This window comes from Oreochromis aureus, linkage group 3 (assembly GCF_013358895.1).
Source record: "Oreochromis aureus strain Israel breed Guangdong linkage group 3, ZZ_aureus, whole genome shotgun sequence".
Lineage (NCBI taxonomy): Eukaryota > Metazoa > Chordata > Actinopteri > Cichliformes > Cichlidae > Oreochromis > Oreochromis aureus.
In genome coordinates, this window is record NC_052944.1 from 9,311,086 (window position 1) to 9,326,342 (window position 15,257).

The 15,257-nt window shown below is 36.8% G+C and overlaps 1 protein-coding gene across 1 annotated transcript in view; it reads right to left on the minus strand.

The window, feature by feature from the left end:
* Window positions 1–15,257, minus strand: part of nrxn2b (neurexin 2b) — a 654,120-nt gene that overhangs the window by 537,199 nt on the left and 101,664 nt on the right. The window contains exon 3 of the mRNA XM_039609711.1: window positions 275–295. Within this exon, the coding sequence (XP_039465645.1) occupies window positions 275–295 (21 nt within the window). The remainder of the gene's footprint in view (window positions 1–274; window positions 296–15,257) is intronic.

Consider the following 15,257-nt stretch of genomic DNA (forward strand, 5'->3'; position numbering starts at 1 on the left):
TAATAAAAAAAAAAAGAAAACAAATGAAGAAAGACAAGATAAAATAATAATAATAGAAAAATAAGGAACAGTTCAGGTGCACATCCATCACGTGTATTTTATACAGAAAAAAATTCATTAGGGCCCCTGGAGGTCACTTATAACCGCAGTCCAAACTGACAATGCCCCTCCACAGAGGGATGGCATAAAGCATTTAGAAGCAACCTGAATCAGCATCCATGAGAACATCAAGACAAGCCATCAGAGGGCCTTAGGAGAGAAAAATCAGTCTTACCTTCAACAGCATATTCTTCAGCTTCAGGGTGAACATGGATTGCACGGAAAAGGGAAAGAGAACAGAAAGAAGTCGATATTATATTTCCAAGCACGTGTTTTTCCATAATTTCATCAAACATGGATAAAACATAAAGACATCCAGTCTTGGAGACTTGACAGCAAAATGTATTACTCTCTTTCCCAGAAAATGTAAGGTTAAGCCTTTAATCTACTGACTTTCTTAGAAAGCTGTGGATGCCCCAATAATTTCATAGCTGCACATTCATTTTTTCAAGAAATGTCCAACAGAAATATTTTCGACCAGTCCACTGTACCTACAGTTCCTCTCATATCGGTGGCTTTCAGAAATGAAAAACAGTAGGTCCTTTTCATTATGCTAATTTATGCTTGCTCATGTCTTTTTTCTTCCTGTGATCCAGAAATTTCACACGTTCCTCCATCATCAAGGATTGTCTAATACTTTAAATGCCCCTCGAGGAGAGAGGAGGCTTTTGTAGGAGCTTAGAGCAGGAAACATAGGTGTACCTCACAGGTAGATCTTACCAGCTTGCATCTTCACATGTTATAAGTAGCTGACATACTTAAGATTAACACTAAGGATTTCCTATTTGGCTGATTTGAGTCATCTGTTCTTTTGGTTCTCCCGTACATATGTGACTGAGGAAAATAAGCAAACACACTGACACAATGAAAAGCAGCCAATGGCTTCTCAGACTGTTCTACTAAACAGCAGCGGAACAGGTCAGTCTGTAAAACAAGAAAATAAAACTGCAATTCTTGAGTTAGAAGAAGAGGAGCTACCCCAAAAGAAAAAAAAAAGCATAGCATAGCATCCCTGTGGAGAGCTTGGCATTTTGATCTGCCGTTGTGGCTTCTGGGCTTGGGCCTTTATGTGACATTGCTGCATTAACTTGTAGCTTGGTTGATAATATTTTAATGTGACTCAACAACATAGTGGTTCAGTGTGTTTTCTGGCACTTTTTTCGTGAGGGTGGCAGAAGCAATGAACAGCTGTTGCAGAAGCAGCATGCAGTATCTTCACAGGGATTTCTATCACAATTTATAAAAACCAAAAAGGTCAAGAATCTGAAAATATGCTTAATTTTGCAACTGCAAAGGACAAATCTATTTTCTGCACTACCCATGAGCATGGAAGCCCAGGTCATTTATACAACTTCTAGTATTAGACTTCAATGACAAGATGAAGATGGGGCATTCAAAGGAAATGGCATTCCTTTGGCTGCCACCTACCATAACAGGTTGCGATACCAACTACTTAACACTAACGCTCATGTACATCTCCCTATGCATCCCTGTTGCTAAATTAACCTGAGTTTAGTTCACTGGATTGAGAAAGAATAGCCACTTTCCATAAACAGACCAACAAAGGATCTGAAAGCTCTTCTTGAATGACAGAGCATCTGCCAAGCTTAAGCACTGGGACCGCGTTTGAAGCAGGGTAGCAGTTGTTTATATAATCACTGGCTGTGACCCTGCTTTTCCTCTCTCTCTCATCTCTGATCATAGCCCATCATCCTGTCTTTCATAAGGTATCCTCACGTGTTCCTGTCTATCTCCTGAGCTGAAGTAAAAGGATTTCTGATGTACAGTAGAGGTCATTTATACCATCATTGGTCATGACTCTGCCTTTACCCTCCACTCATCTCTGAACACAGTCCCTCATCCTACATTGTCATGTCATCCCTGTTTCTCTCTGTCAAAGAGAAAAAGAGTTTCTCTCTGTCAAGCTCAGCTGCTTAAAGTTTTAACTCCCTTCCACCGACACAGTGGGAGAAGGGAAGGAAGGAGAAACTGTATTTTTTTTAGAAACATGAGAAAGATTCGTGTACAGTCTAAGTTCAACACTGGAACTGAATTAACTTGGAATAGCATATATAAATATATACAATCTCAACTGTTTCAAAGTTAAGCCATAGCTTTGTATTCGAGCAATTACAAGGACTGGTTGAAACTTTAGGTTTTTATTACCTTTACTGGGTCCTAACTCTGGTGTTGACAATAGCTTATATGAGTCAAAAAGCTCCAGCACTTCTTCTAATTAACATCAGAAGAAGTGCTAATTAACATCAATATCAAATATTTTCCAACATTTGATATTCTTCTTATGTCTCGTCAAAATTAAGAAGGATCCCTTAAGAGGTAATGCTAAAGGAAATGGTGATTATCCATACCATTTAAAGTTTCATTCTAATGTGGCTGACATTTATTTTGCGTCACGTCGAAACATTTCAAAATTTAGCCTTGGGGAAGAAAAATGCTTTCAGTCAGACACTTGGTGGAATGTACCTCTTTCTTTTGAGCTTGTGTCTTTTATCCCATTTAGAGTTTCCTGTAGTCTTTACCAACCATTACCTTTATCCCCGAGCTGTTTTCCATTAGGGTGTATCCCACATAGCCTCAGGCTTTCAACTCAACTGGGATCCAAGTATTTTGAAAGTGCTTGTAATTCACAAGGATATGTGAGCAATTTTCAGATCAAATCTTTTCTAGGCATATTTTGTCCATGTGCAAAGGCGGAGCTTACAGGATAAGATCTAGGATAAAAATCTAGAATAAAGAGAGCAATTCTTTATACTAACTCTCGTTAAACCCGATACAAAACTAAAAGAAATATCAAATGCTGAAATGTAAACTTGCGTTTAAATTGACAGTCCAATATCTCTAAATTAGTGTACAGTACCTCAAGCAACAAAGAGCTGAAAAAAAGTTTAAATGTATCATAAAGACAGTCGAAAAATGCAAAAGAGAGCGCAAATCAGACGTGGGCTGCAATAAAAATAAATAAATGGCAAAGTTAAATTCAGAGGGAAGCAGTAGAGAAGCTGAATGTCTTCACCAATGAATCCCTGAGGGCTTTGGCGGCAAATGAGAGACTTTTCAGACCTAATCCTTACCAAGCTAACTAAAGAATTTACCGAGGGGAGAAAAGCATGCCTGCAATGAAAAACAGCCTCTTCTCTCTCTATCTTCCTATTTCCCTGCACATGGAGGAAGCTACATAACTGCTGGTTTGATATAAGTATACAAGGTACTGTACATCATAGTTCAAACACAGTTACAGTTACAAACATACAAATTTATCTCCATGTTAAATAATTCAAAATCCAGGTATGCTTAAAAGATTTATATAATTATTTTGATCTGGACGAACAGAAGAACAAACAAAAACAAAACCCCAAAACAAACAAAATAAACACGTTGCATGATTTGTGAATGACTTTCAGCGTTATTCTGGCAGCAAACATTCAGTGAGTTAATAAGAAATATGGCCTTGGAAATCAAACTGTGCATATCCTGAGAAAAAACAGTCTATTGTGACTGCTGACTTTGTTTCAAAACCAATTATCAAAATTTCCAGAACAACATTCTCATTAGAGATAAAGGGCTGAGGCACATCAAGAAGTTATCACAGAGGGAGTTCAAGCTTAACATCTATGGCAACAAGATGTTAAGCTTGTAAATCTTTGTCACACTTGCATGCAGAAAGTCTAATTAAAATTCATACAGACATTGAGTGACGCATGTGCCCACACAAACTTGACACGTGTACAACATAAACTGCACGAACTGTATTACACAGAATTCACAGTAAGGATGCTTTTTGTGTTTGTTCACAGAGCAGCATTCAGTGAGTTATTCTTTGTTAATCTTTATGTTAACACACACACACACACACACACACACACACACACACACACACACACACACACACACGCACTCTCTGTATATAATTCAACTTCAACTCTGTATATAATTGGATAAGTGGAAGAGAATGGCTGGAGGAATAGATGAAATAAAAAGCTGTAACATATATTTATTTAGCTAAACTAAATAAATATATGTTATTAATAAAAAAAATCTAGCATTTCTTTACTACTTTTTTTACTCCCAGACGGGGGAGTCCATCCCAGTTGACACTGGGCCAGAGGCACTGGACATTCTGGCTGCCATTCCACACCGAGATGCAGTTATTCACATTAAAAACCAAAGTTTAAAACTGAGAATCTCTTAGAATACAAAATTTTTGTTTTTATTATCTTTTTTTCCTGATTACAAAACCATCTGTCACCGCAAATTAAAATAACTAAGATGCATAAAAGAAAGCAATTATGAATTATTACAGGGGAGTGGGATCTTGATGTATGAAGGAATAAAATAATCATAGTGATAACAAGAGTACAGTGTTGACTGAATTCTTGTGAACACAGCAAAAGGAAAAATCATCTTTATAATAAGATAATAGTTACTTTGTATGTTTTAATATCAAAATGGGATGTTTTTCCAGTGCAAGTATGAGAAATGTCAAATTACATCTGGCTACTAAAGATATACTCTTGCAAATGTTCCAACCACAAAGTGGTTTGATTAGCTAATGTGTCCATTTATTTCCAGTTCACTCTGTATAAAATGTGTCATAAAACAGCAAGAGGAGAGTGGACTAGTGCTACGATGCAGAATGCTTAACAAAATTATGTGAGGCTGCTTTGCTTTTTAGGTAATAACGGCTAAGAGCTCTTACAATGCTTTGGACAACAGCGCTACTGCACGGTACCACATTTGGTATACCTTGTATTGAACTGTACATAAAATAGGGCAAGCTGATTTTAAATGTCTTTCTGTTTTGCTGTCAGCTTTTTCTTCAAACTCATGAGTAACTCTATTTAAAAGTCCATTATTGTGGCCAGCACTATGCCACACGTAAGTAAAATTTTAAAAGCCAAAAGAGAAAAGCAAAAGTCCTTTTCACCTAAGGCTATCTGACACGAGTTAAGAGAGAGGAAAGAAAATGACAGCATTGGTGAAAAACATAAACAAGAGTACATGGGGAAGATAGGCAGTGTTTTTTTTGTCTTTTTTTTTATCAAAGGAAAGCTCTGTTCTGAACTTTTCCACATTTTCAGAAACTTTCTATCCAAGTGACAAGGTAATCCGCAAGACACAGCCTTGACAGATTTCACACTAAATCTCGACAGCAAAACACAAAGCAGTCACCTTATAAATGTGCAAATATTGTATAAGTGAATCTTCCTTATCCGGATTAAAAAAATGAATAAATACAGAAACTGACTGATGTATCCAACAACACAACATATACAATCTGCATTTAATACAGTGCATGTGTGCGTGTGTGTGTGTGCATGGAAAGATCCAAGTTAACATAACCCACAGAGCCACATCCAATAATAACAGGCCAAACAGAGAAGAAAATACTGCAAATATCGGCTCGAGTGGTCAAAAATCAGTGTGTTTAACAGATGTCATTTTAGCTTATATTTATATCAGTGGTGGCAAGACATTAAAAACTTTAATGGTTTTATTGTCTTTGGTGAAAAAGGAAGGAAAGAGCTAAGGAAAAAGAAATAGTTCATGTAGTTTATAACATTTACATTTACAAATATTGTCACATATTTTTTTATCTTTTCACATATTGTATTATGAACTGTTTACCTCTGTGTATTCTGACTCAGGCCTAGATTGCCAATTCAAGAGTAAAAAGTTCATCTGAATCCAAAAAATGTTCTAAGAAAATTCTTCAGATTGTATAAACTTATGGAATGGTGCCCTATAGATAAGTCATACCCACCCACAGGTCCTCTGTTATAGTATAAGACAGGAAGTGTAACCTGATACACTGCTGAGTCATAAAGCAAAAGCAGATTTCAGAGGGAGGTCAGGAAAAGGTAATAACTTAAAATGAGGAGAGGTGCACTACCTCTCCTGCCAATGTCATTACAGTGCTGAGGGTTAAAGTCAGAGGACAAGTAAAATATCAGAGACTCTAAGTAATGTTTCATAAGGACAGGGTCAGACAGGAATAAAACATACCCTGAAAATGCAAATAAATATCATTACTTGTATACTGCAGCTGAGTTTGTGGTGTGACTCATGTCAGTGTGTAATACTACAGTAATTTTAGCATTTCATATTTTTATGAATTTGTTAGGGAAAAATAATTAGCTATTGTAACTTGGAAAACAAGACAGACCTGATTTCCAGAAGTTCAAATGATACATACATTAAAGTAAACTGTTACAGTAAACTGGAGAGAAAGAGGAGTGAGAGAATATTTGTTGATGTTCAAATATATCAATAAAACAAGCTGCAAGTCTGTAAGGGGAATTGATTTTAGCAGCTTAATATTTGAATATGACTGATGTGAAAACACAACACTAATCTAAGGTTAAAAGAAATACTGAAACAATGCAACTGAACTAAATGAAGACTTTCTGTTTGGACTATCTAGATTTATTGTTTGTTTCTCAGAATGAAAAGTTAGGATGGAGCAAAAAGCTGATTATAGAAGGAAGAACATTCTAAGCAAGTTTTTAAGCATTTATTTAAATAAACCCCCTTTCTCATAGGGGGTCATATGATTGTTGGGTTTTTCTCTGTAGGTATTATTGTAGTGTCTACCTTACAATATAGGCTACTGTTGTTGTGATTTGGTGCTGTATAAATACAATTGAACTGAATAGAAATAATGTGACTGGGAATAAAGACTGGCTCCTGAAGGAAGAAAATTCAACTGTGGTACTATACCTGGAAAACACAATGCACTGTCATCATATGTTAATATGTTTCCTACAATGAAGTAAGGGACGTAGCAGAATCACACTATGGTGTGTTTCTTAGCCACAGGTAGGGGGAGGGTGGGCAGAAGTCAGGGAAGAATGAATTCAGCCAAATTAGCAAAAGACGATGCTGGCTTTGAGTCTATGACTGTTGATGAGTGGCCCAGCCCAAAGCCCAGATTGAACCCTAATGAACATCTGTGCAGAGCCTTGAAGATGGCATTGCACAATTGTTTTCCAGTTTACCTGATGGCACTCAAGACGATCTGTCAAATAAAATTGGATAAACCGCCCAAACCTCAGAACTTGTAAAGACTTACCCAAGAGGACATAAAGTCGTAATTCCTCCCTAAAATGGTTTGACACAGCAATTAAAGTTTGAAAGAGTTACAAGGATAAATGGAAGATCGCTTTGTCTCAAAGTACTTAGATAAAATGGCTTTAAAAAAAACATCTATTTGATTTAAATCTGTATTACAAAGTGTACAAAAAAGGAAGCTGTCAGAATGTTTTATGAAAATATTGCATATCTAGACAACAACAAAAACAACTGAAAAAAAGTGGCGAAAACATACACCAGTGGTGAATCTTCCCTAAAGTGAATGGCCTAAAATTACTCCAAGATCACACTGACGACTCATCCAGGAGGTCACAAAAGAACCCAGAACAACATTACAGGCTTCACATGTCTCGGTTAAGGTCAGTGTTCATGACTCAACAATAAGAAAGAGACTGTGTAAAAATAGCATCCATGGGAGAGAAAACCGCTGCTGACCACAAAGAACACAAAGGCTCTTTGCACATTTTACACATTTGCGATCGTGACGATCTGCAAGACTTTTGAGAAAATATTCTGTGGACTGACGAGACAAAAACTTTTTGTAAAGTTAGAGTCTCATTACATCTGGAATAGAACTAAAACAGCATTTAAGAAAAGGAATCATGCCAACAGTAAAATCTGGTGGTGGTGGTGTGATGGTCTGGGGCTCGACTTAAAGGTAAACAGAACCATGAATTCTGCTATTTACCAGAACATCCTGAAGGAGCATGTCCAGGCTTCCTTTACTGACCTCAAGATGAAGCACATTGGGTTCTGCAGCAGGACAATGATCCAGAACACACAATCAAGTCCACCTCTGAATGGCTTAAGCAAACAAAGGCTAGTCAAAGTCCTGACCTGAATCCAAATGAGACGCTGGCGGTTTGTGTTATCTTTATCTAATATTTAAATTTGTTTCGTGATCCGAAACATTTAAGTGTGACAAACATAAAAACAAAAGGAAATCAGGAAGGGAGCAAACACTTTTTCAATCACTGTTCATGCAGAGTATAAAAAAGAATTTTATTGTCTTATTTCAAAATGTTTTTACAGTAATGGACATCGAGGCTTGCATTAAATTTTAAAATATATGGCTGAATATGAAGTTTTACTTCCAAAACTTCCAATATAATTCCCTTTGGACACATAGCACATGTCCATACAATAGTCAAAGTTGTCTCATACTTTTGTGAGCATGACTGGAGTCACTGCAACAATGGCTGTTGTTATGTTGCCTACTGGCAACCACATAAAACTTCCAAATCCACTCGTTCTAACAGTACATGGTTCCATTTTTAGTGGTGAACTGTCATTCAGTGTTACAATATTTTTACTGGCTACACTATGGCCACACTATGGGCTATGGACACGTTAGCTAATCAAACCACTTTGTGGTAGGAACATTTGCAGGAAATCATTTTACATGCAAAGCAGTCCAGGTCTTCTTTTCTTCTTTTCTTTTATTGTTACAGAGTAAGTGATTCTACATTTCTCAGAATTCCTTCTACCAAGCTCCAAACAGTAGAGCAGGTGGTAAGCTGTGTATATGGAAACAATAACCTTTCAGCATACAAAGTTTTATCCGATGAACTAAAAGTGAGCATGGCACCACGCGATCCAAACACAACATATCCTGTGGCTGCTTGGCATTCTCATCTGATAAGGCTCCTGTCAGTGGGATATTTCTGCCTCTTCTACACCACAGTGACTTTCTCCCTGAATGACTGCTCAACAACGATGTAAAATGGCACCTCTAGTAAGCACTAGCAAGCTATTACACTTTTTTCAAAGGGGACTGAAGCTAAAACCTCACATTCACTGGTGTTGTTTCGGATTTTTTTCTCAGCCTATAAATCTATTTATTTAATTGTATTTCATAGAAATGGTATAATTTAATATACATTTACACATACAGTATATTAAGTAAACCAAAGATTTTGTATAAGTGCATTCATGTATGAATACAGACTATTGTCTCTGAAATGGATGGCTGGATTTTATAGAGATTTCTAAAATGAGTTCTTGTACTTTAATTCTTGTTCTAGGTGACCCAAAAGAGATTTGCGTCCATTGCTCCTTAAATCTCCATGATCACAAACTCATCTAATAACATAGAGAAAGATCATGTTTTTTTTTTTACCTCGCTATCAAATCCTCTGTCAGATTACATCTTCCAAATCACTACAACATGGGTTAGATGATTATGAAAATATAAAAACACACAGGGTTTTGTTCTGTTTGCTGAAGAGCAGTTTCATCAGCATTTGATCTACTCATACAGGACTTTGTACTCCTCCTTTACTTCATACTGTTCTCCTCAGTGTATATTTTTCTACACATTGGTATCAATCAAAAGCCACTTGTTGAACTAATCCAGTCCAGCAAGTTATGTTGACAACTGATGCAGGGAAACATTTGCTATAGTAAAATTCATTGTGAATCTTCATGAAAGTGCTATGAAGCACAGAAGTAGGTACTAGTTAAATATGAGATATTTTCTTCTACATAGTTACTTTATAGCACATCAAATAAAGCCCAAACTTATAAAACTGACAAGCAGCGGCTCAAATTGTTATTAAAGCAGAAAGCGCAACTCCAATATGATTCCAGACTGTCCAAAGAAAAACAAGTGACATTTCAAACTTTTGACTCAGCATCTTAAATCTGTATCCCTATGAAGACGACAGCAGTAATGTTTTATTTATTTGGGGCTCTAAGATCAAGTGTAATGGTATCACTGTTCAAGATTTGGTTTCCACCAGGATTCCCAGAGCCAAAACTATGCACATTTATAATGCTATAAGGTGGTAACACAGTTCACCAGGATGACACTTTCAGTTAGGTTCAATCAGCAGTTGGAGATCCACTTCATTGATGTCACATACTGTTAGCTGGCAGCCACTCAACTTCCCTCTGAGCCCAGCAACTGTGAGCAAAGCTGCATCAACACACATTAAGTGATATGCTTGATGCTCCATTTCTCTACCATCTACCATACCCCTGACTGAGTGAGCTGATGCCCTAATGTTGCTCCTACCACGTTTTTTGTGCCTCTCTGTGTGTGTGTGTGTGTGTGTGTGTGTGTGTGTGTGTGTGTGTGTGTGTGTGTGTGTGTGTGTGTGTGATCTAATGATTTGTTTCTAACTTGCTTCACTCAGTTTTATATAATGCCTTTTGTTAATTACATTAATAGAGAGGAAAAGACAATTCTGGACTAATTGAAACTCTACTATAATTCTCCAAACAAGAACTATACTATAACCCTAATAGTTGGGACTAAAATGTAAATAACAACAGAATGCAATGGTTTGCAAATCTCATAAAACTACATTTTTGTCACAATAGAACATATAACATATATAAACATATAATCAAATGTTTAAAGCTTAAAAATGTACCATTTAAAGAAAATTATTAGGTAATTTGGAATTTGATGGCTGCAGCATATCTCAAAAAAGATGTGACTGAGTTAGGTGATTTCTTTTTCTTAGAATTTTACTTATTTTTACTTTAAACACTGGATATGTTTTCTATGTATGAGATTTTCAAATCTTTGCATCCTGTTTTTGTTTTTACACAGTGTCCCAACTTAAAACTTAGATCAAAACTTAGTAATGTAAGTAAACAGTACTATTTTTTTAAAACTGAATGCACAAATGAACTGATTACAGTATTATTCAGTAATCCGTACCATCTGTAGAATATCACATTCAAGAGCCCTGGACTATGAAGCTGGATTTCATCTTATCTAGAGAACATTAAGTTTAACGCTGGATTTTATGTACTATGAAGGTGGTTCACCTCTTACTGGGTTACACTGCCATGATTACTCCTGCTGTGGACCTAACCTGCGCCAAGCAGGATATGTTCCAGATTGCAGATCAACAGGTATGAAATCTGGGGGCTGATCAACTCTCAGATCACCATTCCTGGCAGATCCCTCAAACCTTTGTGCTGAGAGTAAGAAGCACTAAAGTTTTTTTAAATAGTGTAAACTCTTTCTCTTTACCTGATGAAAATCATTAATAGACACAAATTATTAGACAACTTTATTTCATGATTTATTTTCTTGTTGTTTGTAAACAATTCTATAACCATTATGATCTTGATGAAAATACTTATTTGTACAACCTGTAGACTAAGCTTAGACTTACATTAGGTTTTAAACCTTGGCTCTGCCTTCACTTGCTCCTGATTGGAAAAATATATTTTTTTAAAAACGAATCAAACAAAAATCAAGTTTGCCCACAGATAACACCAAAAACTACAGAAGAAGAGGCAACAGAATGTGAGATAAACTGGGAACAGGCAGGCAGGACTTGACATTTATAAAAATGTAGCATCAGGTGATGTGGCGCTAACTTAAATGTTACTTTAATTTGGATATCTTTCATGTTGCTGTCAGAGGGAATGAGTCACTTCCTGGATTAATGACAGCACTCAGTTTAAAATCATCCTCTAGATGTTTGCATAAGAAATATTTCTATATTAATGTCATCCAGCAATCTTGTTTCAAACCAAACCCAGGCAGTGTTATAATGAAACGTAAAAATGGGAATGAATCATCTGCTGAATGCTCTGAATGAGTTAGCGGTCTACAGTGGAGAATTTTCTTGTATCTCATCCAAAATTGACCACAATCAAAACAGCTATGGTAATTAAGGGCATCAGAAAATCACTCTGGATTTCAGCAACAATGGTGTCTGGGCAACGCTGCCAGCCATAAAAATATATAAAGCAGCCAATTTAAAAGTATTGTGTGTTGACATTTAAAATACAATGAGATAGATGATGATTACAAAACTCTTAATAAAACCCCTGGCAAAAACAAAGCAGACCACGTATTGTTTTTTATGAGGAACTGTGGAATTGAGGGATCACAACAAATTTTTAGTATTTGAATGCCCTGAAAAGGCCATAGCTCATAGCATGTTGGAGCCAACAGCACGTCTTACACAGAAACTATTTTTACCTCCTTCTCAAAACAGCTTTTACGCCAGATCAGATACTCTGTTTTAAAAATACACTTATCCTTACAGGTCGTATCAGAGCTTCAGTTTTGAAATCTGTATTAAAGTGCGACTTTTACCCAAATGTGCTAACTGGCTCTAAGAAACAAATCTTAGAAGCAAACTTGCGCATTTTTCACATTATTACCAACTATTTCAAAGTACGCTAATCTTTACACACTAGTCTGGGTGTGAAACAACAAATCTGATAAACACAATCAAAGCTTATTCATCCTCTGCACCTGTTCGTGTCTAAATTTCCAACCCAACATTAGATTTTGACATTTATCGGTGCACAGTAACTACCAGACTCATATACATGAGGTCACTGCATTATCTGCAATGACTTACATTAAGTATATTTATATTTGTGCTAAATATATGGAGAAACACACCACTTAACCTCTCACAGTTCACAAATAAGAGCAAATATAAAGTCAACAGCAAACAAACTGCTAAACCAAAGAAAAACTGTAAAAGCAATTTCAGAGAGCACATCGTCTGGCAATCCCAATGTTCTAGATTTCATCCAGAAGAAAATTAAAAGAAAATTAAGCATTGAAATTGACAGATATCTTTTTTTTTTTTTAAATTTATTCTGCCACTTCTTGACAGACAGAATTTTCAGTTGGACATTTGTTTTTCTTATACAGTAACTGAATTAGAGTGTAAAATCATGAAAGTAGTAGTCAGGACGTAGCGTGGCACATGAAATTATTTTGTATGATTGCTGCAGGAAGGTCAGGAGAGGAATGGTGCAGAATGGGAGGAGGTGGTCTGACAGTTTATCGATAGCAGCAGCACATTAGTATCGACACCAAGAACTCACAAGGGAGGGCAAATCTTATCTTTGCAAAGCTAGGGAGACAGAGCAGAGGGGAGTGAGTGCAGATAATAGCAAAGTAGAGGAGTGGGAGAAAAGGAGAGGGAGTATGAAGACAGCAATATGACATGCAAAAAGGCTTGGCAGACAGCTTATTATTACACATGTGAAATTAGAAGGATAATAAGACTGTTTTTAAGGGGAGGGGGGGGCTCACTGGGAAGATTACAGAATTTGATGCAAGTCATGAATTAAATTCAATTACATTTTATGGGAAAATTTAACCAACCACCTTTTCATTTATTGAGTATAATGCAATATATTTAAATAACAACAGCAAAAGAAAACACATTACCTGGAAATCTGGAGTTCACTTATCTGTGACGCTCAGGAAAATGTGATTTGATAAAGTTAAAAAAATTTTTTAAAAATTAATGAATACAAACTAAAATCATTATTTTACCACTTACGAATGGTTAAAGGTCCAAACAGAATCTTTTATTTTAAAACACAAAATGAATAGGCATGTCAAAAAGTAAAATAAAATATATATTAAAAAAAACAACATTATTCATGATATCTCTCAGAGAAACTTTTTGTTTTTAATCTTCATGCAATCAAATCACGCCAACAATCACCCCAACCGGTCGCAGCAGATGGCCCCGCCCCTCCCTGAGCCTGGTTCTGCCGGAGGTTTCTTCCTGTTAAAAGGGAGTTTTTCCTTCCCACTGTCACCAAAGTGCTTGCTCATAGGGGGTCATATGATTGTTGGATTTTTCTCTTGCCTCTTTTGCTTCAGCCTCTTTTCTGAAATGTCTTTGTTTAATAACTTGCTTAAGAAGGGGAACAGAATTCTTCAAATGTGTCTTCTAGTGCTGCTTTACATTTTACATGTGTTTAGATTGTCAAGATACTATGAATACTAGAATATGCGGGGAAATGAACAAACAGAGATAATAGTGTTTAAGTATTCATCTCAGCTGTATTACATATCATTATTTGTTGGGAAGACTGCCAGTGAAAATCTGAAGAAAAAAAATGTTTGAAGCAGCCAGGAAGACCACAAAATTCAACACCGAAGGGAGATGAGCACAGCAAGACAAACAAGCTGAGAAAAAAATAACACACAAAAAAGAAAACAAACAAAAAAACATGGAAGGACAATAAAAAGGAGGAACAGTGGAGTGGGGGGATTGGTAGTGGGGGCGGGGGCTGACAAATCTCTTAATCTCTCACTCTCTCTGGCTCTATTTGTTTTGTGCTGGTTCTGGCCTCAAGTTGACTGTCGATCCCCTCGTAAATTGCCTGTGTCGATCCAGCCTTACAAGCTTCCACACGCTCCCCAAGTCCCTGTTAAAATGGTCACGCCAATAAAAACTCATTCACTTGTAATGAATTGAAAGAGAAGCTAAAGACTAAAGGGCCTGATTTAGTGACAATTGTTGATGATCCTCGATTGAGTTAGGATTGAGCTAGCCAGCCTCCCTAGTCTTATAACAGCATGCTCGTATTGTTGTACTTTTCCAAAGGACAAATAATACTGACAATTCCCATTACACATCGTCCATCTCTGTAACAGACCTTTACAACATGTACAGTATAAAGGAAAACACCTCACTCTAAACTCTAAAATAAAAATATACAAGGGCTGGCATGCTCAGAGCAGGATTCTGCCACAGGCCTGCAAATTCCAAAAATAAATAAATAAATAAATGAAACAACTCCTGCCATAACAGAACAAAACAGAAAGGAAATAACGAAACTGAAATGTCACAGAATGTCACATTCTTACCGACTGACTCTTTACAAAAAAACGTGACAGTGTCTACCTCCTTGAAAGTGTGTTTAGATGGAGAGCTAAAGCTCAGTCCTAGCGTTTGTGATTACTAACCAGTGAAGTCACTACAAATCTTTAATGTATCCCAAATGTTAAAAAAAAAGTCAGCATAGGCTAATGTCAGTCAAATCCTTTGGGTTGCATTGTAAGTCAAATGCTGATGCTGTAATCTCCAGTTAAGCTGTTAGAATGCTTGCCTCCCTGCTCTCCATCTCAGCCTTGCTCTTGCACAACTATTATCGTTAAACATGGGACTCTTGCAAAACACCAACCACCTGCCTCTCCCCAGAGCCGATTACAGCTGTGAGGTCAAGAGGAGCTAATGTGACTTTGTCTGGAACTGCCTAGTGTGGCCCCAAGGTGCTGAGCAGCACATCCCTAGATTACAAGGACAAAGGGA